At 32.8% G+C, this 26564-nt stretch overlaps 3 protein-coding genes across 3 annotated transcripts; all 3 read left to right on the top strand.

The window, feature by feature from the left end:
• LOC123885114 (protein FAR1-RELATED SEQUENCE 11-like) lies at positions 1–5932 on the top strand. Its single transcript, XM_045934367.1, has 4 exons — positions 1–218; positions 1563–2586; positions 4357–4800; positions 4880–5932. The coding sequence occupies exons 2-4, from the start codon at positions 1609–1611 to the stop codon at positions 5744–5746; spliced, it is 2289 nt and encodes a 762-aa protein (XP_045790323.1). The 5' UTR covers positions 1–218; positions 1563–1608; the 3' UTR covers positions 5747–5932.
• Positions 5933–18060: 12128 nt separating this feature from the next.
• On the top strand, positions 18061–20246 carry LOC123884654. The gene is made up of 3 exons (XM_045933801.1): positions 18061–18448; positions 18824–19074; positions 19815–20246. Exons 1-3 carry the CDS (start codon positions 18302–18304, stop codon positions 20203–20205), a joined length of 789 nt encoding a protein of 262 aa, XP_045789757.1. The 5' UTR covers positions 18061–18301; the 3' UTR covers positions 20206–20246.
• A 1157-nt stretch (positions 20247–21403) lies between these two features.
• On the top strand, positions 21404–25004 carry LOC123885490 (protein MODIFYING WALL LIGNIN-1-like). The gene is made up of 3 exons (XM_045934774.1): positions 21404–22257; positions 22992–23233; positions 24514–25004. The coding sequence occupies exons 1-3, from the start codon at positions 22114–22116 to the stop codon at positions 24899–24901; spliced, it is 774 nt and encodes a 257-aa protein (XP_045790730.1). The 5' UTR covers positions 21404–22113; the 3' UTR covers positions 24902–25004.
• Positions 25005–26564: the final 1560 nt, after the last annotated feature.

The raw sequence follows: 26564 nt of genomic DNA, 5'->3' as shown, positions 1-26564 counted from the left end.
GTTTTTTCTCAAAAAGAAAAAATAAACAAAAAAAGAAAAGCAACTCAGTCACAGTCAGCATCTACATCATCAAGCTGGAGTCACACGCAGCAGTGAACTACTCAACTTCCCGGAAAACGATTTACGGCCGCCATAGCCACCGCTGCAGAACAAAATTGCGTCGTAGCAGATCTCGAGTAACACTCACTTCAACTGAATCAAATTGGATATATGACAAGGTTTGTGCTTTATAATTGAGTTTTTTTGCCCCCATTTCTCACTTTATTAATTTTATCAATTTTAACTTAACCTATTATAATATGATGAAGTATTTAAGTATAAATTGCATTTTTTTTTTAAATATTTAAGTAACAAATTCTGAGTTTTGTCATGAGATAAGTAAAGTCTAGCAAAAAATTGTTTCCGGAATCGAACTCGGGTTCTTCGGAACGATTTATCCTAGGGGGCTCAGTAAATACTTGAGCCCAATGTATTGGTTGTTTCTTTTCAAATTTAGATAGATGTGTTATTGTTGCATAGGTTGAAAATTTATATTTTTCATAGATGGGAAGGAGGGGTAGTTTGGGGAGGAGGGTGCTTCTTATCTCTATAAGATGTTGCTTGCTGTTGTTGACCATTAAGAGTCCTCGGCCTCCCCGGCTTGACACTATGTTTATAAGTGGGGGTAGTCTGCATCTTATAAGCCAGTTTTGTAATGTTGAGTTAAGCTCGAATCAAAATTCCAATATAGTATTACGGTCTATCCAAAATTCGTTGGGCCACTTGCTATCAAACTATCTCTATGGGGCCACTCGGGTCATTTTATAAGTGGGTGTAGAAGACTGAGTTAGGCCCGACCCAAAATTCTAATACTTGCTTTCCAATTCTAGGGATGAATTACATCTCGATGGGTTCTTGGTATCTCATTAGTTATTGGCAAGACCTATATTGAATTAAGATATGGATTGAAAAAAGTGTACAAAGAGAACTCTTCTCACCTTCTGAGCTGATTTTGTAAGGATGAGTTTGACCTGATATAAAAACCTAATAGTCATTAAAAGAAAAGCTCAATCACAGATATAAACTTGCAGAACTTCAAGGGTCTGAATTTCTCTGCAAAAGGCCTTTATTAGGTCATGGTTCAATTTCTTTAAACCGGGATGAAACTGTGGTCGAAAAGCTTAAATAACCGAATATTAGATTTTTCCGGTTCATGGTTCAACCGGTTGAACCATTCGGTTTTGTATAAATAGTTTTAAAGCATTGATTTGTATACTTCATAGCCAACCACCTTAGCTATCTCAGTCTTGCTAGTCAATCCTAACTAACTACTTAATGTGTTGTGTGTTAAAATATATCTGTTAGCTATCCCATTCTAGACTTGCTTTGTCTCTTTGGTCATCAAGTAATCTGATACTTTATTTCGTGCATACGAAAGAAAGAAAGTGTAGTTCTGAGTATTATATTCTCTGTTCTTTATTTTGCATACTTGTGCATTGAAAGTGCTTCTATAAGCCTGTTAATTCATGTTTCAGTCGGATATCACTTTTTAGCTGATATATTTCTCATTGCTCTTCTTTCAGGTTTAAATATCTGTAATCCAACTTTTCTGTTAATACGGACAACAGAATGTCAGAAGGAGCCAGTCTTGTGCTAGAATCATCTGAAAATGGCACAGATTTGTCTCAGGATGACATTGGCACTGTTGAGGAAACACCAGAGGAAACAATCTTGTCAAGACAAACTTCTGTTAACCTTGTTCCTTTTATTGGTCAGAGATTTGTCTCTCAAGAAGCTGCTTATGAGTTTTATTGCAGTTTTGCTAAACAATTTGGCTTTTCTATTAGACGACACCGCACCCGAGGGAAAGATGGGGTTGGCCGAGGAGTTACAAGGAGGGATTTTACTTGCCATCGCGGCGGATTTCCCCAGAATAAACCTTCTGAAGATGGGGGAGGGGGGAAGGCGCAAAGGAACCGTAAATCATCTCGCTGTGGTTGCCAAGCATACATGCGGATAGTGAAAAGGGTAGATTTTGATGTTCCTGAATGGCGTGTTACTGGTTTTAGAAATATCCACAATCACGAGTTGTTAAAATCCAATGAGGTGCATCTTCTTCCATCACACTGTCCGATATCTCCTGATGATAAGAGCCGCATATGCATATTTGCTAAAGCTGGAATGTCAGTCAGGCAAATGCTAAGATTAATGGAGCTAGAGAAAGGCATCAAACTTGGTTGTCTTCCTTTTACAGAGATAGATGTGAGAAACTTGTTGCAATCTTTCAGAAATGTGGATAAAGATAATGATGCTATTGATCTGATTGCTATGTGTAAGAGATTAAAGGATGAAAACCACAACTTCAAGTATGAATTCAAGATAGATAGTAATAACAGGCTTGAGTACATCGCATGGTCCTACGGCTCATCAATTCAATCATACGAGGTATTTGGTGATGCTGTGGTTTTTGATACAACGTACCGAGTAGAAGCTTATGATATGCTGTTGGGAATTTGGCTTGGAGTGGACAATAATGGAATGTTATGTTGCTTTAGTTGTGCACTTCTACGTGATGAAAATATGCTGTCTTTTTCATGGGCCTTAAAGGTATGATAATAACTGTATGATGTTGCAACTTCAACTTGACCATCTTTACTTCTTGTTTGCTTGCTATTTGGTGTAGGCTTTGAATTGTTATGCCAAACCTGCCATAGTACTAGCTATTGATAGTTTTCTTCGATAAAATATGATGGTATTGTTCTTTTCATTTAGTTTCCTTTTTCAATAATAACATATAGATAATTAGGAGAAATTGTTCATGTGGTCCTTAAGTTATTTTATTGTATCAGATCATAACGTATATGCCGTTTACCTTTTCTACAATTCTCGTTAAAAAAATGCCTATCTAGCTGTTACGGGTCTGATATTGATTAAACGGCGTCGACGTTGCATCCTCATTTCACCTTCCTTATTTTTGGTTTTTCCACATATTATCTTCTTTCTTCCCCTGTCACCACACCAGGCTCCCAAAAGGGTTCTTCTCCTTTGATGTGACTACATGGAAGACTATAAAGTACACTTCACTGCATCATCTATCCCCCTTCGTTCCCACTCTCACTCAATTCACTCGTCAATTTTTTGTGTTTGCAGGCCATGGTTCCCTTTCAGGCATTGCAAGCCTTTGCTAATTAGTTATCTGTTTGCCAAAATTTTTTTTGCAACTTTAATTCAAAAGGACTTTTATAACTTTAGGAACAGCAAAGTTTTGATCTTAAATAATGGACTTTTGCTGGTTTTAGACTTGTATTGAGACAGTTGGTCACAATTTTACACTCGATAATACAGCTTTTGATGAAATTGATCACACAAGCTGTGATGGGTTGTGGTTTCCAGGACGAATGGCGCCATATTTCTAGGGATTCAATTATAGCTTTCTAGACAAACTATTGTAGCTTTTCATCTTCCGTTTGATTTCTAGGGTTTCATTTTTTTTGGAGAAGGTGAAATGGGGAAGCCATGTCGACGCCGTTTAATCCACATCAGACTTGTAACTGTCACATAGATGTTTTTGAAACAGAAGAGGTAAAACAGGCCAATGGCGTGCACATTATGAGAGTTAAGGATCAACTCTGGAAAAAAAAATTAAGGACTAATCTGCTACAATAAAATAACCTAAAGAAGCACAGGTGCAATTTTGCCTAATAAATATTTGGGTTTTAAGAAAAAAGTATTTAATGCTATACTAGGATTGTCTAAGTAATTAATGCGTGTATTTTACTATTAAAAGTTTCTATGTTTAATAATTCCTTAACATCAGTAAAACCCTAAATACCAAAACCACAAAAATTTCTGTATTCTTTGTTTATTTGAAAAATGTGATCCTTTGCTCCTTAAACGTGTGATTTCTTAAAAATGTCTTGGTTCGTGAGGAAAGGACTTGAGTAATCGGAGCATGGGATCGTGAATCTGACTGAAAGAATAATCTCTTGTCTATTGAATCTAAGCATTCCCTAGGAAGCAAAAATATGTGTCTAATTTTTTTTCTTAATATGAAATCAGTAGACTGATGTTTTTGCACCAGTATTTGTACAGAAGAGGAGTGCTAGCAACACACTCTTTAACAAACACACTCTAACACACTCTCTTCTATTGGTTAAAATTTATATGGGTCCCATAAAAGTTATATGGGTCCACATTTTTTTATGGGACCCATGTGAATTTCAACCAATAAAAGAGAGTGTGTTGGAGTGTGTTTGTTAAAGAGTGTGTTGGAGTGTGTTGCTAGCATTATTCTTGTTGAGAAAATTTTTCTTCATATGATGTTTATGTTTACGAGGTCTGATTGATTTGACATTTCATCTTATTGACATTATGCAGGCTTTCTTGGGCTTCATGAAAGGAAAAGCTCCACAAACAATACTGACGGATCACAACACGTGGCTGAAAGACGCTATTGCTGTTGAAATGCCTGAAAGTAAACACGCGTTTTGTATATGGCATATTCTTTCCAAGTTCTCTGACTGGTTTTCTATACTTCTTGGATCACAATATGACTTGTGGAAAGCTGAGTTCCATCGGCTCTACAATTTGGAAATGGTGGATGATTTCGAAGAAGGCTGGAGGCTAATGGTCAATAAATATGGACTCCATGCAAATAAACATATTATTAGCCTATACTCATTAAGGACATTTTGGGCTTTACCATTCTTGAGACGATACTTCTTTGCAGGATTAACCAGTACATGTCAGACCGAGTCCATTAATGTTTTCATTCAACGGTTCTTGAGTGCACAATCTCAACCAGAACGCTTTTTAGAGCAAGTCTGTGATATATAATATCTTTCATTTAGTTCTGTTTATGGGTATGCTATTTCGATATTTTAACTGTCGTTTATTTCAGGTGGCTGATATTGTTGATTTTAATGACCGAGCCGGACCAAAGCAAAAGATGCAAAGGAAAATGCAGAAAGTGTGCCTCAAAACAGGTTCACCTATAGAATCCCATGCTGCCACTATACTTACTCCTTATGCCTTGAGCAAACTTCAAGAAGAGCTAGTTTCGGCACCACAATATGCATCATTTCTGGTTGATGAAGGTGTTTTCCAGGTCAGACACCACTCTCAGACTGATGGAGGTTGCAAAGTGCTTTGGCTTCCTTGTCAAGAGCACATCAGCTGCACCTGCCATCTGTTTGAGTTTTCAGGCATCTTATGTAAACATGTTCTACGAGTCATGTCAACTAATAACTGTTTTCACATCCCGGATCAATATTTACCAGTCCGTTGGCGAAGCATTGGTTCGTCTTCTCTTAACCATTTTCAGGGTACAACTAGCAGGGATCAGCCTGAAAGGATACAATTTTTGGAATCATTGGTTTCAACACTTCTAATGGAATCCGTTGAAACTGATGAACGCCTTGATGTTGCTTGTGACCAAGTTTCCATGGTGCTATCACGTATCAAAACTCTTCCCCGATCATCACACGGGGTAAATGACATTACATTTAATTATGCATCAGATTCATTGATACCGCCAGAGGTAGAAGATACTGACGAAATTATTCATGGTTTTACAATTGCAAATACTCATGATTCTATGGCTTTAGGCAAGTTAAAGGATAGAAGGGCAAGAGACGGAGTTGATCTCAGTAGAAAATGTAGGCAGTTCTCAGCACCATTATGTGGACAATATGGACATGATGAATCTGATTGCTCAATAATGGCAGATGATAATATAAATGAAGATGCATTAGGGTATATGCAGTAAGTCGGTAGAAGTAACTAGGTGTACAAAGTAAATGCATTTTTTCAGGGGTTTCATAAATGCATTTTTATTGTAATGTTTATTTTTTTACATCCATTTGTTTTCTCCAATTCAGTGATACACAAATTGTCTAACACTCTTGTGAAAATATTTCAATCCTATTTATATTAATTTTGTGGTCATTCAGAAGTCTTGTTTGGATAAGTTTATTTAGACGAACTTATAGAAAAACATATTCCTAGAAGCTCAGATGTGAAGTTATTCTAGGTAAGTTAATATTCTGTTTTGATGAAAACTTGCTTCTGAAAGTTTTTACAATTACATTAGTTGACACAAGTGCGATCGGGAGGGTGCTGAAACCACTTGATACTAGAACTGACCCCCGAACAAGATTAAACTGGCGGTGAAAGCCAAAAAAAAAAAAGCTATTTGAATAAGTTATAACATGAGCTCTTTTTGGAGCTTTTGTACAAAATTGAATTATCTAGACCACTTATAGAGTAGTTGTTAAAAGTATTTTAAGAAAGGAAATACAATAACTGGGATTCCAGTGATAATTTCTATAATTTTTCTTTGAAATTAACTCTGACCTCCAAAATAGACCCTCATAGATACTAGTAATAATTCATTTTCTTCATCCAATAATTGATCAATTATATCATAATACTATATTCTAAGCTATTTTACAAAATTTGATGTGTACATATATACATATCGATCCTTGGGTGGGACTAAATATTACTCGATTTGTTGCAAATGAATACTGATTACTGCTATATGCCTATACATACATAGACGAAGTGTGTGAGTTTCACTGCTAAATTTAAAATAACCGATATAGAATTATATACACATTATTACATGTTACGAGTTATATAATACACAAGCATTTTCGGCGCCTTATTACAATATAGAATTATACATTTTGGACATTGCCATACCTATATGAGCTCATTCTGAAGAATCTTGATCTCCCAAAGAAGCTTTACTTAACCTACTAGGCAATAATTTGACATTGTTATTACTTGCAAATTTTCTTCTTCCATTTTTTCTTAGATGAGATCTCAATATAGCTCTCTTTGCTAGTTCTTTCCCCACATTGGATTTATTTGTGACATTTGTGTCAGAAATTTCTTCTGAAGAGATTCCTTGGTTAGAAGAAGAGGCTTTCTCTGAAGCCATGATTTTGGTTTTGGAACATATAAATGAAGAATAGAACCAATTAAATATGATTAAGAAAGAACAAAGGTGTTAGGCTTTTTAAGATGGTTTCATAGACACTTTTCATGCATCACAAGCAAAGAGAATATGTGTTGGATAGCAAAGAAGTTAATGGGGTGCAAAAGGAATCACTTGTTAGAAGTTTGTTACTTGTAAAATATGAATTATTATATGCTGTCTTGTTAATTACTCATGTAAAAATGGACGGTTGAAATATTCGTTTATTTTACTTACATGTATCTGAGAAACTATTTATCCTAAGTTCGTAGAGGATTTTATTTGCGAATATCTGTGAGTATTTTTTTTTTAAGACAATTGTGTGTGATTATGTGAGTATTATTTTTTTTAATTACATTCTAGTAGTAAGTATTTCTTTTAACTACGAATTGAACTTTAATTTACAACTCTATGAGAAACTAACCAATCCAAAACTCAACCTCAATTGGTTATATGATGTTGGAGAAAAATCATACATATACCAAAGATTTAGGACCAAAGGACAAACGAAATAGACCACTTAGAAAATAATACATTACTACAAGACATATGATTGACGTATTTTGGCATTTATTTATCTTTACCAAATTTTGTCAAACAAAAAAAATATTATCGTCACCAAATTAAATACATTTAAAAAAAAAAATTGTTTACTACATTATAAATAACAAATAAAAATTATAAAGTTTTGTGAAAACTTGGAAATCTATCAAGGATGTACAAGTATAAAATGTGTTCTTAACTCAAGTAAACACCTACTCAAACACTTGTGGTTATATCTATCATTATATGTAGCTTTTATTTTATATTGAAGGGTAAATACGTTCGAATTATGAATGAGTAGATTATAAAAAACCATATTTTTATTACTAGAGAATTTTTTTAACAATTAAATGGATTCACACGTAGAAAGAGAACAAAGGGATACTTCAATCTGTTGTAACTGAAAAGGTTTGTTGTAACCAACTCAATTGTTACTCATTGATTTTCAAAGTGATTACAATGCTAGACTTATATAGCTTGCCACACAAGCAACACAAATGGGCTTGATACAAACTAGGCCCAATACAAGCTAAGCCCAAACACACATATACAACTATCAACATACCCTCCCTTAAACTGATTTCTACAAACACAAACACTAAAAATCAGTTTATACACAAACTATTATACATCATGCTAAGCATACAAAATCTGCCATTCCCATTTTGCTTCTAAGATCACAGAATGTATCAAGCTTCAATGGCTTTGTCATAATGTCAGCTAGCTGGTCTTGAGTTCTGCAGTGAACCAGCTCAATGATGCCATCCTTTGCAAGGTCTCTAAGGAAGTGAAATCTGACATCAATATGTTTACATCTGCCATGTAGAATAGGGTTTTTTGAAAGCTTGATTGAAGAACTGTTATCACAGTTGATGATGGTTGCATTCTTCTGACTTATCCTTAGATGCTTCAACACATTTCCAAGCCAAACACACTGGCATGAGCAGGAGGCTGCTGCAACAAATTCTGCTTCAGTAGTAGACAGAGTTACTATAGGCTGCTTTCTTGAAGACCAAGAAATGGCACCACTTCCAAGCATAAACAAATATCCAGATGTACTCTTTCTATCATCTAGATCTCCAGCATAGTCTGAGTCAGTCCAAGCACTTAACTGCAGCTCATCACTAGTTTTCTTGTACAACACTCCATAACCAGCTGTCCCTTTAACATATCTCAAGATTCTTTTCAATGCAGCTTCATGAATCTCTGTTGGTCTATCCATAAATCTAGCTACAAGACACACTGAGAATGCCAAATCAGGTCTTGTTGCTAACAAATACATCAGGCTACCAACTATCTGCTTGTATCTTTTCTCATCACTTGCTTTTCCTGTTTCATTTTTCATCAACTTGCAGCCAGGCACAATTGGACTACTTACTGCATTACAGTTCTCCATGCCAAATTTGCTTAGTATCTCAGAAGCATATTTCATCTGATGGATGAAAATTCCATCACCAGTTTGACAAACCTCCACCCCTAAAAAGTACTTCATTTTTCCCAAATCTGACATTGCAAATCTATTCATCATTGATTGCTTGAAGGTATTGATGTGAACTAGATTGTTACCAGTGACAATTAGATCATCTACATATATACTAACAATGAGGATACCATCATTGTTATCTACCTTCTTGACAAACAAAGTGTGTTCAACAGGACATTTTTCAAATTTTTCACTTAAAAAATGAGCTTCAATCTTGCTATACCAGGCTCTAGGGGCTTGTTTAAGTCCATACAAAGCTTTTCTCAACTTATACACCTGCTTACTGTCACCCTTTAGATAACCTGCTGGCTGTTCTACATAGATGTCTTCAGTCAACTCACCATGTAAGAATGCACTCTTTACATCTAGCTGATAGACACACCATCCCTTGCTTGCAGCCAAAGCTAGCACTGTTCTAATGGTTTCCCATCTGGCAACAGGTGCAAAGACCTCACTATAGTCTATACCATACTTCTGAGTGTAGCCTTTAGCTACTAATCTTGCCTTGTGTTTGTCAATTTGACCCATTTCATTATACTTTGTTTTATAAATCCATTTCACTCCAATTGCTTTCATCCCTTCAGGTAAGACTGACAATTCCCAAGTGTTATTGTCTTCTATAGCTTTTATCTCAGCATCCATAGCATCTTTCCAAACTTGATGCTTGCAAGCCTCATCATAAGTGCATGGATCTTCACTACTGCTATAGACAGCCAAATTCTGCAATTCTTGCTCATTGTCAATTTCTGCACCCATCACAAAGTCTTTGAAGTGACCTGGAAGTCTCCTTATTCTAGGCTCCAGTTGATTACCATTTTCATCTGAACTTTCATCTTCTGCATCTGTACTCTCATATCCAATGTCCATATCTGAGCTGGACAAGGGAGGATCATGAGGTTCATGAGTAACCTGAGGCTCAACAGGTTCATCAATAGTAGCTGTGATTTCATCAGAGTCAACAAGAACTTCATTTCCATCACTTTCTTTCAGCTTATTGTCCCAATTCCATGCTTTTGATTCATCAAATACCACATCTCTGCTTATTATTACCTTTTTATCAATTGGATTGTACAGCTTGTAGGCCTTTGATTCATCACTTATGCCTAAATGAACATATTTGATGCTTTTGTTGTCCAATTTCTTCCTTTGACTATCTGGTACATGAGCAAAAGCAATGCATCCAAATACCCTGAAATGAGCAACAGATGGTTTAATACCACTCCAACATTCTTCAGGAGTCATATTCTTGACTGACACAGTTGGGCTTCTATTCATAATATGTGTACTCCATTTTACTGCTTCAGGCCAAAACCTTTTTGGTACATTTCTACTAGCTAGCATGCTTCTAACTATGTTCAAAAGTGTTCTATTTTTCCTTTCAGACACTCCATTTTGTTGTGGAGTGTAGGCTGCAGTGAGTTGTCTTTTAATGCCTTGAGAGGTGCAAAATTCATCAAAAGCATTGGAGGTATATTCACCTCCTCTGTCAGTCCTCAAGCATTGTATCTTGTTACCACTCTCATTTTCAACTAATGCTTTAAAATTTTTGAAATTTTCAAAAGCTTCTGATTTTTCTTTCAGCAAATAAACCCAAGTCTTTCTACTATAATCATCTGTAAAGGTTATAAAGTACCTTTTTCCTCCATTAGAGCTTGGATTTATAGGTCCACAGATATCAGAATGTATTAGTTGAAGTTTTTCAGTGGCTCTCCATTTTGCCTGCTTTGGAATTGCTTCTCTTTGTTGCTTGCCTGACAAGCAATCCGTGCATCTTCCTTCCATATCTTCTAATACAGGCAAACCATTAACCATATCAAGTTTGGTTAGTAATTTCAGGCCATTCACACTCAAATGTCCATATCTATTGTGCCACAACTGAGTTCTTTCTTGTTTGGAGAATTGCATACACATTGGCATTATAACTGGAGCTGAAATTAAAAACATTCTATTTGCAGTCATTTGAGTAGAGAATATCAAACCATTGTCATCATGATATCCCTTGCACATATTATCTTTGAACACAACAGTTACTTTCTTTTCTTGCAGTTGCCCAACACTTAGCAAATTTGTGGTGAGGCCTGGGAGATAGTATACATTGGTAATTACATGAATCTTTCCATTGATGAAAAGTTTCACATTACCCTTTCCCATGACAGACATCTTGGTATCATTACCTAATTTCACTGAATCTTTGAATGAAGAATCAAAATCATATAACCAGTCTTTTTGGCCAATCATGTCGTTGCTGCAGCCTGAGTCTAAGTACCAAACTTCTTCTCTAATCTCATGATCTTTATCAGTTCTTGCCATTAATAAGGTTTCTTTTTCTTCATAGAATTCAGTGTAGTTGACATTGTCTCCCCAATCTGGACAAGAATTTTGATAGTGACCTAATTTGTGACATTTGAAGCATTCAACAGTCTCCAAATTTTGCCTACCTCTGCCACCTCTCCCTCTACCTCGACCTCTACCTCTTCCATTACCAGCACCTCTTCCACCATTGGAAATTTTAAGTGCTTGTTCAACACTACTTTCTTGTTTACCACGCATTCTTTGTTCTTGTACCAAAAGGCTACTCTGCAGTTCCTCAACTGATAGTTCAGCCACATTGGTAGATTGCTCAATGGAGCACACAACATAGTTGAATCTTGGAGCTAAAGATCTCAGTATCTTTTCCACTATGGTGACTTGCTGCACAGTTTCACCACTAGCTGTCATGCGATTTGCTATTGTTAGTGTTCTTGAAAAGTACTCATCCACAGATTCACTTTCTTTCATCTCTAATAGTTCAAATTCACGCCTAATTGCTTGCAACTGAGCCCTCTTCACCTTCGTTGTGCCTTGATACTTTCTTTTCATAGCTTCCCAAATATCCTTTGCAGTTTCTCGATTGAGTATGGTTTCCATTATTGTGCGATCAATGGATTGGAAGAGATAATTCTTTACCTTGAGATCATTGAGTTTGCTTTCATTTGCAAGACGCGTTCTGCTGTTGCGTTTGCTGGTGCTATGCTCACACCATTCTCAATTAATGACCAAAACTCCTTTGATCGGAGCAAATTCTCCATGAGCATTGACCAATGCTCGTAATATCCATCAAATTTGGGAACTGTAGGCTGCAGATAGTGCGATTGTTCTGCCATTGTTGAATCAAGAAGCTGAAGAAAGGAAAGAAATTGCAGAAAAAACGATGCTTTCGCCGGAGAAGAGAGAAAAGAACAACCGTTACGGTGGTGAAAAACGGTTACAGCTCCAAAACTGCGGTTCTTGGAGCTAGGCCCTATTGAAAGGCTCTAGATACCACTTGTTGTAACTGAAAAGGTTTGTTGTAACCAACTCAATTGTTACTCATTGATTTTCAAAGTGATTACAATGCTAGACTTATATAGCTTGCCACACAAGCAACACAAATGGGCTTGATACAAACTAGGCCCAATACAAGCTAAGCCCAAACACACATATACAACTATCAACACAATCCATATATATTGATTGGAGCAGTGCTTTAAAAATTGGACCGGTTATTGAACCGATAAGGGCATTAAGTCACTGGTTCATTAGTCGAACCGCATGATAAATCGGATTAAACCGGTGGAATGAACCGGTCTCTATAATAAAAGTATATAGTTATTAAACCGATCGAATCAGATAACGTGGTCTTTAAAAAAATCATAAAAAATATGAAAATATAAAAAGAATGTCATAAATTCTATAAAAAAATATAAAAAAGAATGTCATAAATTCTATAAAATAAGGTCATGTACGACTAATAGTAATAATAATAATAATAATAATAATAATAATAATAATAATAATAATAATAATAATAATAATAATAATAATAATAATAATAATAATAATAAATAAATAAATAAATTTCTATATAAATTACTCATCTTAATAGGTTGTCCTTTTACTTTTGAATAAATTACTCATCTTTTATAGATGGGTTTTGCTTAAAAAAATAATATATGGGCTTAAACAAGTAACAACTCAATACCCATCTCTTAAATAAGACTATCAATTGAGACTATCCTAATTATCATTGTGTAGTCAGCCGCCTACCTCGAACTTTTCTCTCCCGACTCTCCTCATTTCTTTTCTACCCCCCAAAAATCTCATTTTGCCCCTTGCGGTATGAAAATTTTTTGCCAACAAACTTCGGTTTATATAAACCGAAGTTTTTAAACATGGAAAAAAAATTCGGTTTATATAAACCGAAATAACATATACCCCACAAAAAGAAGGAAACTTTATGTGAAAATTCGTGTAGAGCTACCTGTGGTAAATTTATCATATCTCTCTGAATATAGGTCGTATGCTAATGAGTTTTAATCCAGTGTAAAGAAGACACAATTTACTACAAGATTGACACCGGAATTATTAAATTTCATTAAGTATAGTATGAGAAAATCTACCTACAAGTTTGAGAAAAGTTTCTGCAAAATGTTGTAGAGATACATGTGGTAAATTTATCATAGCTCTCTGAATATAAGTCGTATGCTAATAATTTTTGATTCAGTGTAAAGAATACAAAATTTACTACAAGATTGACACCGGAATTGTTAAATTTCATTAAGTATAGTATGAGAAAATCTACCTACAAGTTTGAGAAACGTTTATGCTCTGTTTCTGTACCAGTACCCATTATTTCGTCAAATTGAACCAATTGGATAGTTAACTCTCAAAACAAAAATTATATTTGTATTCTTGACACCCTAAGCTTTCCAACGAGTGGTCTTTTACTCAAATCGGACATCGTTTAGTATTTCAAATAAATTATGGAAGTTGATGGTCTCATGCAGAATTTATGCAGGAAAGCTGGAAAAAAATTTGGAACACAATATTTCGGTTTATATAAACCGAAATTTTTTAGCATGACAAAAAAATTCGGTTTGTATAAACCGAAGTACCCCCAAGGGCAAAAACGGAAATTCAGGGGGTAAAAAAGAAATGAGAAGGGTCGGGAGAGAAACCATCGCCTACCTCCTCATCTTCTTCTACTTCTCCAAAAATTCTTTTTCACTTCTCCCTTATCTGTTGCTGTTATTTTTATTCCTATAAGCATATATCATTAAAACTTATGAGAAATTTAATAACATAATCATGAAATAGAGAATTTTGACTCTAAAATTACAGGATTAACTCTATATTATAGTTCTAATCTTCACCTCCTTTGTTTTTATTAATTTCTTCTAATAAAACGATCTGTGATGACGAACGGTAAAGTTGCGGAGAAGATGGATCTGCTATGACGAAGACGATGTGGCTGTTGTGCTAGGTTCAACTTTCTAATTTTTGCTTCATGACTTATGAACGATGCTACTGTTACTACCGTATTTTTTTTAAAAAAATATTAATAATAACAAAACGAGTTCTCGACAAAAAAAATAAAATTACAAAATGATGTCGTTTTTGGTGAAAAAAAAACGCGTGTAATCAAACCAGCGGTTCGGGAAAATCGCCGGTCACCGGTTTTTCCGGTTTTTTCCAGTTCTCGCCGGTCCAACAACATGGACGATCCAACGTATGAACCAGACCGGACAGGCTCCGGTTCCTGGTTCGACCGCATGTCCGGTCCGGTTTTTAAAACACCGAATTGGAGTTAGAAAATAATGATTGTAGGGAAGGAGACATATATGGATTGTCAGACAATCTAATTTTGAAGTTCAAAATTTACATATAAATAATTAAAATTCAGCTTTAAAAATTAAATTGTCTAATTTGGATGAAATGATTATCATGTACTGACCGCATATAATGCGACTCCTCTAAATCCAACTCCCAAATATGCACATAGAGAAAGACCTAATTAGAGTCATCACCAACTCTAATAAAATAAAAATGGTGAGGTTACTTTACCTCTTAATTTGGGGTATTTATCCAACAACTAATATGAACAAGTCACATAAATAGATTTACATGTACCTACAACAAACGTGTAACCAACTTTTATTTCATATAGATATAGTTTTTTCTCATTAGTTGTTAGATTATATATCTCAAATTATCAAGGAGTATATTAGAAAAAACCATTAAAAATATCCACCCAATTGACATATATAATTGTCACATTCAAAAAAGTAGTCTAAATTTTCTTTTGGCTTTCGTTGTCAATACAATTTCAATCGTTTATTTTCCAATTTTATCCTATGTATTATTCTCAAGTTATTATTTTTTATTTTATACTTATCATAATTGAATACATCAGTAGTAAATAAAATCATCATTTTATGCGCTTAAATGATTAATAAATTTCACTAAATACGAATTTTTAGGAAGATTTAGAGTTCAAATGTTCGATTTTTTTTCTCAAAAAACAACAATATTCATTCATTCAAATTTATAAAGAATAAATCGATCGAAATCATTACATATTCAATTTCGCTAAAAACTAATAAGGATAAATTTGCAAACAAGCTCAAGCATCCGAGTTAATAGCATAAAATGCTCTAATGTCTATGATAAAGCCTACGTACAGTTGATGTGACAAAATTCAAATGTCTGGAATAGTCATGCATCCGGATTTGCAACGTTAACGACGCTAAAGTCATTGAATCTGTACTGGAATTGGATCGAAGCAAGCAAACCTGCAAATTTGAACAAAAACAAACACCATACTAAGACGGGAAATCAAAACAAACATCGTATTAAGATGGGACCAACGACACAAAAACTTCGCACAAGACAGGATTAAAACAACACCAAATAAAAAAAAAACTCTAAGAAAACTCGAATGAAACTTAAAAATATGTGAATATCACTTATTTAAATAAAAAGAAATAAAAAACGATCAAGAGAGGTGATTTCAGATCAAAATTGATCATAAACCACCCCTCTCTAATTGATAAACCAAAAGAAGAAAAAAAGAAAATGAAGACTGTGCGGCGGAATAGTAATTTTTTTTTTTTATAATATTTAGAGTTTAATTTTTAAGTAGAACAATTTTTAACTAAACTTTATTTATCTTACTGTCAAACTCCAAATTATTAGAACTTTCTTCCTCAATAAATCAAAGATTAAACACAAAATAAACTGTGTGTCAAAGAAAAACACAAAATAAACTAACGTCATTCTCTTTATTTCATTTATCTTATTTTAATCCATGTAAAATGATCAAATTAGGACAGAGTTTAATATCTTATTTATCTTAATAATTCAATAATAAATCCAAAACTAATGAATTGGTTTTGCTAGGAGGGTAGTCTTCCACGCAGAGCATCAATGATTGGTTGCCAACCTCTTTGATTTGTTAGCTAACTCTAGAGTTTTTGTATGATCATCACAACTCCATTTAATAATTTATGTTAGATAATTATTACCTATATTTTTTGAAAAAAGCTAAGTACAGTAGTACAAATTGAACTAGTGAGTGTATAACTAACCATATCTTATTAGACAAAGTGAAATGACACAGATTGCATTTTCTGATTTTTACTAGTGAGTGTATCTATGACATATGAACAAGATTAGGTGGATCCAACATCTTAATTTAGAACAATTCTAAAGTTTGAAATGAACTTAAATGGTTAGCTTGTTTACTTAAAATTGAGTTCAATTTTTAATTTGAATATATAACAGTGTTAAAATTTTAGGAAAGGTTTATCGTCTAAGATACATAATTTACCACGTAAAAGATACATAATTTACATAAGAAAAAAATATTGTTTTATATTAGTTCATTAAATTATTTGGGGTGATAAGTTATTTTTTAATTTTCCTTAAATAAAAAAAGTTATTTTTTAATTTATTTCAAATAAGACATGAAGAAGTAGAAAAGCTAATTAGGTAGATAGATAAAATATTTTAAAATATATCAATTATTAAAGAGGTGAAATATAAAAACCAAGGGCATTTTAGATAAGTCCAGTACCTTACCAATTAGCATGCACATCATATGAATATAAAATTTTAAATTGTCAATTATTATAATTTTTTGTCAATCCATTGCCATAGTGTCTATTGTGGCTATTTTTTGTCCTCATTCTTCTTCACTTTTTCACCTCAGAATAACACTTTTATTTTTTTTGAGGTAACACTTTTTGAAGCTTTAGAGAAGAATATTCAAACTCTAGAGAATAATAACAACCGTTCATCTCTTATACAATGCTTTGCCCCAAGTATGAAGCAGAGAATTCATTCTATTTCTAATATTTAACTATTTTTATTCCTTTTCTTTTACCTTGGATTTCTCCTTCCTTGTTTAGAAAGTCTTGCTCATCAAGTATTCTCATTTCCTTTCTAGCAGGAGAGTCATAAAGACAAAAACAAAAATCTTGAATTAGAAATGAATATAATTATAGGATACAATTCAATTTTTTTTAGATATAAGAATGACCTAATGGCTGAGCTGAGGATGGACGAGTTAGAGATTGAAGTGATAAAGGAGGTCTGACGTTTGACCTTTTAAATATTTATCGTTAAATATAAATTACACCATGATTCAACCATTAATATTTGACTATATGATCCATGTTTAGAGCAACAACTCGAATAATGTACCAAAAAAGCAACAAGTCGAATTCATTATAATTGTTCATTATTCAGTCAAAGCTCGGTCGTTAAATTTAAATTGTAACTCGGTTAAATGATTAAGTTAATTCCTGAAATTAATAAATTAGACACGCCTTATAAAATTATTTGTGAGTCCACGCTGACTAAAAGTTTAAGATGTTAGGATGAATGGTTGACGAGAACATGGATCATATAGTCAAATATCAACGGTTGTGGATTGAGGTTGTATGTAGTCATAAAATAATGATCGTAATGTAGTCGGATATATATGAACAGTCAAGTTAAAATAAAACGGTCTAAATTTAAAATCTGAAATTTATATTTATAAATAATTAAAATCTGACCTTAAATTTAAACTATATAATCTTAATCAGATGGTTCCAATTTACTGATTGAGTAGACTCTAACTGGACTTAATCCAAATAAGTAAATTAGTAGATAAAAAACTGAAATTTAAATGAAAGTCACACTCAACTTTTATGAATGAAAGTGTCATCATTTACACGTGTTTGCTTTGTCATAAAACATTAGCAATACCTTTGTTTTCATCACTTATAACATCACAATTCACAAAAATAAACTTATGGTGCTAATTAACAAAAACACCTATGGTACTACTCACTATAAAATTTTAGAATCTTTGGCCTTTAAGCAACCTTTGCTCCAAGCAATTCTAGAATTACTCTTCCTTCTTTGTTCATATTCATTCCATTAGATAACTAAAAATTTCATTCCCTCTTCTTCTTTTTTCCTTTAAGAATTATCTCTCTAAGCCCAAAAAACCAAAAGGGTCATTGTAAATGGCAATTACACATGCAGACCTTGAACCAAAAAGAAGTAAAACTGATTTGAGTAGCAAAACAGGAGCTTTTCTTATGGTTGTCACAATTTTATTAGGCTTGTTCTGTTTCATCTTATGTCTCATAGCCGAAGCCACGCGTTCCGAGGTACGATTTTATTATTGTATTTTTTTTATAGACAAATGTTAGTAATTAATTTATCATAGAAAACAAAAAATTGTTAGCAGAGATCAAACTCCGAACCTACTTCTTATGTCTTAGTATTTTTTTCAGCATCCTTATGCTGCTGGGCTACACTTTCGTGGACAATTTTTTCATTTGTTATGTTTACAAATTAGAAAACTAACACAATTCAATCTTCTGGTATTTGGCTGTTGTCGCTTCGATTCGTTAAATTATAAAAATTTAAAAATAAAAATACTAACAATTGGCAATTAATTACCATAATACCACCAAAAGGTGCATAAAATTTTCATCAAGTTTAATTTAATTTAGTTTAGTTTAATTTAATTTATATGATAGGTGACATGGATAAATAGAGATGGAAAAGAAAAGGGAAGAAAATCTGAATGTGTTTATAATGGAAATGGGAAAGTACCTTTGTTATGTGCTGCTTCTGCTTTTGTTGGATTAGCAATAGCTTTGGTTATGGAGCATACATACATGTTGATAGCAGTGAGTAAATCATCACCTTCTTTAATTAATTGGGATCCTGATTCTCCTTCTGCTAAGTCCTTAACATGGTTGGCTGGTTTTTTCTTCATTTCAACTTGGTAAGATAAATATATTAATTAAATATTTTTGTTGCCTTGTTCTTTATTTGTTACAAAAAATTAAGTTTTCTTGTTCATGTTTTATGTGAAAATTTGAGAAAGTTTTTACTAAGTGCTTAATTGATATATATAAGGGCCAATATGTTGAAACTCAGATAAAGAGAGGTGATCATTGATCAAAGAGAAGAAAGAACATGTGTTGATTGCATGGTCCCATCATTAGATCATTAATTGAAGTCTTAACTTTAATACTCCTTTGTGTAAAAAAAACAAAAAACTTTAATACTTCTTTCGTCCCAAAATAAATGTCCCAATTTATACAGTGTGGAGTTGGCTAAATTTGTTAACAAAAATGAGTGACAATAGACAATTTTGATCATTAAGAATATTTTTAGTTATATATTATTAACAATAGACTATTTGACAATAGACAATTTTGATCATTAATTTTAGTTATATATTATTAAAAAAAATTAAAAAGTTGATATTTTAAAAATATTTATCGAGACAAATTAAACTTTTTTTTTTGTTGGTAGAGAACAAATCGAACATTTTATATACTAACATTTGTGTTTTATATATTAGTGCACAACACAGAGATAGACACAAACATTAAACACGATTTGAACCTAGCTATTACTAACAAGTATTAGTGTTGTGTCGATGTGTCAGACATTAGATACACTTTCAGTTTAAAATATCGATACTACATAAAATCTAATACTTTTTGTATGTTATAGGATTTGTTTTGCAGTTGCGGAAGTTTTATTATTGGCAGGACTTAGTGTAGAATCAGGCCATTTAAAAAATTGGTCTAAGCCAAGAACGGGTTGCTATTCAATTAAAGAAGGTTTGTTCTCGGCTGCCGGAGTGTTTTCTTTAACAACAGTCTTCTTAGCGGCTGGTTTATACCTAACGGCACTTTGTGCACAAAGAATGTCAGAGAAGTTAGCAATTGTTCGAAGAGAAGTTCTAGAAGCTTCTACCTACTATACTTCTCCGCCAAGATCACCTCAAAGACATATCGCAACCGTTGCAAGAGAGAACCCTACAACAATAGAGAATCAAAATGATGAATTATTATTATCCGTTTTTCCAACTCCTTTTAATAAAAGCTATACTTTTGTATAAATTTATAGAGTATAGTTTAAATATTTGATCCTTTGGTTTGGCCAAATGGCCCAAATTTTTAAGGGATACCAGAGTGTGTGACAAAATTACATTTATAGTTTTACACTAACTATAGAGTAAAAAAAATCATTTAATTGTGTATATAATGTAATAATTTGTGATTATTATTTCATTGATATGATCACTTTAATATTTTTCTTTTATTTGTGGCCACAAGCTAATTGTTAATAGTTCTGAATTTTAGAAAATATTTGTGATGGTTGTGTTTCTTTTCAATTGGTGCGATATACTATTCATTTTGGTCGACATAAGCACATAACACAACAAAAAAACATGGTCAAAAAAGGGGTTAAATACAAATTCTAGATCAACCACACGTCCACACATTTGATAGGTACAATTTTGATAAGGTTGCAAATGAGAAAGTAGGATTCATGGTGATGTGAGAATTTGTGACTATGAATAGTAAAAATTAATCTTCCACTATGAATAAATAATGGTATATCTACCAAAAAAAATAATGGTATATAAAAGTCTTCTGGGAAATAATAAATGAATTCTTTGGCACACATATTATATAAATATGTACTGTATATATGCACATGTGTACCAGAGTGTTCACAATATCCATCACCAAAGTGAAATCAATTAGACAACACAACTTTCACGCACAAATTGGTAAACTAAGAGAAAATTTTAAATTACTAGTAAAAATTAACTAAGTGATAAAAAAACACAAACTCAAGTTACAGATCAAAACATTGTTTCTCTGCTACTCTTTATCACCTAGAAGCTCAAAATCTCTGTCTCTCGTCGCAACATTCTTTCTTTTTTATTCAGTCCGTGTTTTCTTTGATTCGTTGCTATAGTGTTGCTTTTTGCAATTGAATTCTTCAGTACACGTCTTATTGAGATATGTGTTTGTACATCTGTTGATGTGGACAATTTTTTATAGATTCATAAATAATGTTTATTAATTTTTTATATTAAACATTATTTATGTACTTATTAAAATTATCCACATAAGCAGTGTATAGAGTGTTCACCCAGAATCTCTTTTCGATTTTTCTCTTCCCCCCACACCAACATCTCTTTTCTCTCCCTCGAATTTCTGTTTTTGCCCTTGAAAAAATTCCGGAATGTGTTTTCCGAAGTTTTTTTGAAGTTTCTCTAGTTCAAATTCGGAAAACAACACGTTCCGAAGTTTTTATTCAAAGAAAAAAATTTGAAAAATGCGTTCCGAAATTTATATTCAAGGGTAAAAATGGAAATTGGGAAAATGATCAACCCCCTTCTCTCTTCCCCTTGTCTTCACGTGTGAACAAGACATGGGCTTATGGGTCAAAGCCCAAAATCAACAAAACACACACATTTGTTCTTTGTTTGTTATTCCTTTTCTCTCTTTTTTCCTTTCTACAATTGGTGTGTCCCACTTGGGGAGTGAACTCCACCCAACCCAACAACTAGTGACTAAAAAAAACAGAATTAACTGAATGACACACTCAACTATATGAGTGAAAGTGTACATGTAAACGTACTTACTTTGTCATAAAAACATTAGCACTATCTTTATCTTCATCACTCATAAGTCATAACATCACAAACTTTACAAAGATAAACTTACAAATAGCACTTTTAGTATTCTTAGTATAAAATTTCACACGGTTTGAATCTTGGCCTTTAAGCAACTTCCTTTATTTTCTTATTTATACCATTGGAACTAAAGTTCCATTCCCTCTTCTTCTTTTAAGTCTTAGGAATTTTGTCTCTCTCTCACACACACACACACACACTCACTCTCTTGTGTGAGCTCCAACAAATAGAACTTCGGTCCGGTACGGTTTGGCAGTTCTGTTTGGTTCGCGGTTTTGAATGAACAGTCCTAAATAGAAGGGTCATAGAGAGAAAATGGCAGTTACACATGCAGACCTTGAACCAAGAACAAGTAAAACAAATTTGAGTTGCATAAGAGGAGCTTTTTTTGTTATCACAATTCTATTAGGCTTATTATGTTTCATCCTTTGTCTCAAAGCAGAAGCTACACGTTCTAAGGTACAATTTTTGTATTAGGTTTTTTCTATAAGTAAATGTTAATAGTATTCAATTTGTTAGAGAGGGAAAATTTGGGACCTGGATCCACTGCAGTTAAAAAAACCTACCTATAGTTTTACGCATTAATTAATCTTAATTGTTAATTTGAGATCGGACGGTTGACAACATAGCTTCACTAAATTATAATTAAATACCACCATATTAAATTAAGTTCAGACTTGTTGCGACATTGAGTTACATGTAATCCAAGTCCATAAATTTGTTAACCAATCAAATTTTGGACCTACTTTTAAATACTCTTTCAACTTTTTAACTCATACTACTGAGCTACGGTAAAAAGGTAGAGAGGTGCAATAAATTTTCATGAAGTTTAATATAATTTGGTGCGGTTTATATTGTTAGAATTAGATTATAAAAAAAATATGTTTAGTATAAATATATGGGTCATGCTAAAGACACGAAAATAAAAATGAAGTTTTAGTGTTGAGAAAAGTATTTTCTTAACTTTTAAAAATTGACTACACAATTTTTGATAAAAATACTACATAGTATTATTTAGAATATTTTTTGTTTTTTTTTTCACATCAAATATATCTCTCGATATTTTTTTTATTTATTAAAATTTATACTAAATAACTGCAGGAAATCTTTATCCGAATACTATTATATTTAATTCATTAAAAATGCTTTAAAATACTTGTTTGCATTCTTCTAAAAAAATACTAAATATATAGTTGACATGGATCGATGAAAAAGAAAAGGGAGATAAATCAGAATGTGTTTACAATGGGAATGGGAAAGTGCCTTTGCTTTGTGCTGTTTCTGCCATTGTTGGACTAGCAATTGCCTTGGTTATGGAGCATGCTTACATGTTGATTGAAGTGAATAAATCATCACCTTCATTGCTTAACTTGGATCCTGATTCTCCTTTTGCCAAGTCCTTAACATTGCCTGGTGTTTTCTACATTACAACTTGGTAAGAAGAAACATAATTTGTTCTTCATTTATTACAAAATATTTAATTCCTTGTTCACATTTTTTCTTGTAAATTTTGAGAAAGTCTACTAATTTTATATAGTTATATAGATAGAGTAGAAGGTTTAAAGGCCAATTTATAGAAAACAGAGAAATAGAGGGTTTTTTCTTTTAGTAAAGAGAAATCGGGGATAAAAATATGAAATACGAACACCTAGGAAATTAAGTGTTCACGTGTCAGTATTCAATCATAAACTATTTTATATTCAACTCACTTTTAAATAAAATCGATCTTATAAAATCAATTTTAGTTCTAATTATGATATCCTAGTCCAATAATATAAAGTGATTTTTTCTTTTCTAAAAACAATGATTTCCAAATCATATTAATGCAAAGAATAAAAACATCAATTTCTAAATGAGATAGCCTTCTGATACAATACTTATTTCTCACGCCCTATGTGTTTCTATTTATAAAAAACAAAGTTGGTAAGGTGTTCCACTTTCTAAGTAGCGGACATGGATATTTTTATAAATTTATAGGGCATGCAAGAAATTGAGTAGGGTGACAAAAGAAAATTCATTTCTAAATCACCCTCTATGTAGGTTCAGCCCACCATATGTGTTGCGCTTAAAACAAATGTTAACATGAAGTTTTTTTTTAAAGCTCTTGTAATAATATTTTAATAAAATTATGAAATTTTTGGTTAAATTTTACATTTCTGACATTTAAAATACAAAGATCATTTATAACTCATGTAATCAAATTTGTTCAATAATTCATTTACAATTGATAATAAAGATAATTCGTTTAAATTTTTATTAAGATAATATTAATTTAGGTGATATTTATTAATTCTTGTTTTGAAAATAATATAGTATGAGATTTTTTTGGGTACATAACATGAGATTTTTTATTTAGTAAATTTTATATTTTAAAGGTTTAAAGTAATATCTTAGTATTTTTACCTCTAGTTACCGGTATTAAATTGTTTCCAATTTTAAATCTAAATTTCAAACACAACATATTTATATTATTATGAGATTATGTGAGTAATTCTTTGTAACCGAATTTTTATCTCTCTGCAACTAGCTCAACAGTCAATAAAAATATAATTTTTTTTAACTTAAAACCAAGGACACAAACAAACTTTGAACATTATACTAACATTGACATATTGACATCTCACTTAATAAAATTTTGTGTTGGTGTCATCTCGTTTGACAGATATGTGTTGGACGGTGTAAATGCACTTTAACATTTCTTTTGTTATGTTGTAGGATTTGTTTTGCGGTTGCGGAGATTTTATTGTTGGTAGGACTTATTGTGGAATCAGGCCATTTAAAAAATTGGTCTAAGCCAAGAACAGATTGCTACACAATGAAAGAAGGGTTGTTCTCAGCCGCTGGAGTGCTTTCTTTGACTACAATTTTTTTAATTGTTGGTTTATACCTAACAACACTTCGTGCACAAAGAATGTTAGAGGTAGAAATTTATAGAAGAGAAGTTCTAGAAGCTTCTACCTTATATGCTTCTACACCAAGATCGCTGCAAAGGCATATCACATCAGTTGCAAGAGAGAATCCTACAACAATAGAGAGTCAAAATGATCAACTACTATTATATGTGTTTCCAACTCCTTTTAATAAAAGTTATACCTTTGTATAAATTTGTAGATAAATGGTTTGATCTTTGGTTGGGTAAAATGGATCAAAATTTCAAAGTACATGGAGAATGAAGTATATGACAAAATTACATTTACAATTTTACATTAACGAGAGTAAAAAATTAATTTGATTGTTTATATAATTAGAAAAGTAAGCATGTGTTATAGACATCATTGATATGTTATGTATTAGCTAGAGATGCAACCAACTAATCTAAAGATCTTTTGAATGATATAGGAGGTCCTCTCCTAACTAGAGTAAAAAATTAATTTGATTGTGTATATAATTAGAAAATATTGGGAACCCACTTGGGTTGGTGCATTTGTATTGGCTTGGGACCTGGGAGTGTGCTCCTCTTGAGGTCTGAGGTTCGATTCTCTCTGGCGCCAATTTGGGTGGGCTAATTTAGCTTCTTCAAAAAAAAATAGAAAATATTGGGTTTTTGTATGTTGACTACATTTTGCAAAAAAATATTTTAGTCAAGTGTTGAGACAGATGTACACACATATTGGAACAACACCTGTGTGATCTGACTGCGCGCCAGCTAGCATTATTATTTTATATTCAATCGTTTGAAGATTTGCTTGAAGAATTATTTCGTGGTGACTTATACAACAAGGAGCACGTGGTCTATTAGTTTTTTGAAGGCAGCCGAACATTAGTTCTATTTTCTAAAGGAATAATAACTTTAGAAAATATATTTATGCAATTCAAAAATATAACTATGCAATACGAAAATATGTCTATTGCAATCGCACTTCTAGAAGACCTAATTCTGTCTTGGAGCCCAAGCTATTTCACAGCTATAAATACGAAGACAATCATATGGTTCTGAGCATCTAAAACCGAGTTCTTACAAAGCGTGTGTCTTAGGGTTTTATAGTGTTAATTGTGAGCCTTTCTTGTATCTCATTGATGCAAGCCTAGGACCTGAGTTTATTGAGTTGTAATTGTGAACTTCTCCTAAGCTTTGAAGTACGAAGTTAGTTCTTGAGTTGTGTGTGATTTGCTCGTAAGCTTTTAAGCAAGAGTGAATCTTAGTTTTCATAGGAGGGTGTCTCCACCATTGGTTCTCATTGTATTGATAACAACGATGTTTGTGTTGTTAGAGGGAATTGGGACGGGGTCTCATATCTAGAAGTTCCTAGGTAGAATTAGCACGGGTAATGTCTAGGTGATATGTCGTAAACCAAGGTGTTTGCTGAGGGCTTTGAACTAGAGCTATTATAGTGGATTTATTCTTGGATTGGTATCATCCAGAGTAGATGGCGTTGCACTGAACTGGGTTAACAACTCTACTGTGTTATTTACTTAACTGTTATTTATTGCTTTATCGTACCTTCTGTAAGTCAAGTGTTACGACAAGTGTGTGAACATCGTAAACAACACTTGTCTACTGTGTGCCAGAATTTCAGAAAAGTATCCATGTGTATAAAATTAATTTCTTATAGACATCATTGATATATTATGTATTAGCAAAATGTAGAATGGATATGATAAAGATGCTACCGGCTGATCTAAAGATATTTTGAGTGATATAGAAGGTCCTATGACTATAAATGTAACGACCCAATTTTCATTTTATGTGTTTTTATGCGTTAAAATGTTTTATTGACGTGGCATTTTAATTAAGTTAATAACTAGAGTTATTTATCGAGTACTTT

Source organism: Trifolium pratense, linkage group LG5 (assembly GCF_020283565.1).
Source record: "Trifolium pratense cultivar HEN17-A07 linkage group LG5, ARS_RC_1.1, whole genome shotgun sequence".
Classification (NCBI taxonomy): Eukaryota; Viridiplantae; Streptophyta; class Magnoliopsida; order Fabales; family Fabaceae; genus Trifolium; species Trifolium pratense.
This window is presented reverse-complemented; position numbering and strand designations above follow the sequence as displayed.

Bases quoted from the DNA above. Each gene is read 5' to 3' on its own strand.
- LOC123884654 (XM_045933801.1), top strand. From the start codon at position 18,302: ATGGCAATTACACATGCAGACCTTGAACCAAAAAGAAGTAAAACTGAT. The intron at 18,449-18,823 runs GTACGATTTTAT...TTTATATGATAG, and splicing joins CCGAAGCCACGCGTTCCGAG to GTGACATGGATAAATAGAGA. The intron at 19,075-19,814 runs GTAAGATAAATA...TGTATGTTATAG, and splicing joins TTTTTCTTCATTTCAACTTG to GATTTGTTTTGCAGTTGCGG.
- LOC123885114 (XM_045934367.1), top strand. From the start codon at position 1,609: ATGTCAGAAGGAGCCAGTCTTGTGCTAGAATCATCTGAAAATGGCACA. The intron at 2,587-4,356 runs GTATGATAATAA...GACATTATGCAG, and splicing joins CTTTTTCATGGGCCTTAAAG to GCTTTCTTGGGCTTCATGAA. The intron at 4,801-4,879 runs GTCTGTGATATA...CGTTTATTTCAG, and splicing joins CAGAACGCTTTTTAGAGCAA to GTGGCTGATATTGTTGATTT.
- LOC123885490 (XM_045934774.1), top strand. From the start codon at position 22,114: ATGGCAGTTACACATGCAGACCTTGAACCAAGAACAAGTAAAACAAAT. The intron at 22,258-22,991 runs GTACAATTTTTG...CTAAATATATAG, and splicing joins CAGAAGCTACACGTTCTAAG to TTGACATGGATCGATGAAAA. The intron at 23,234-24,513 runs GTAAGAAGAAAC...GTTATGTTGTAG, and splicing joins GTTTTCTACATTACAACTTG to GATTTGTTTTGCGGTTGCGG.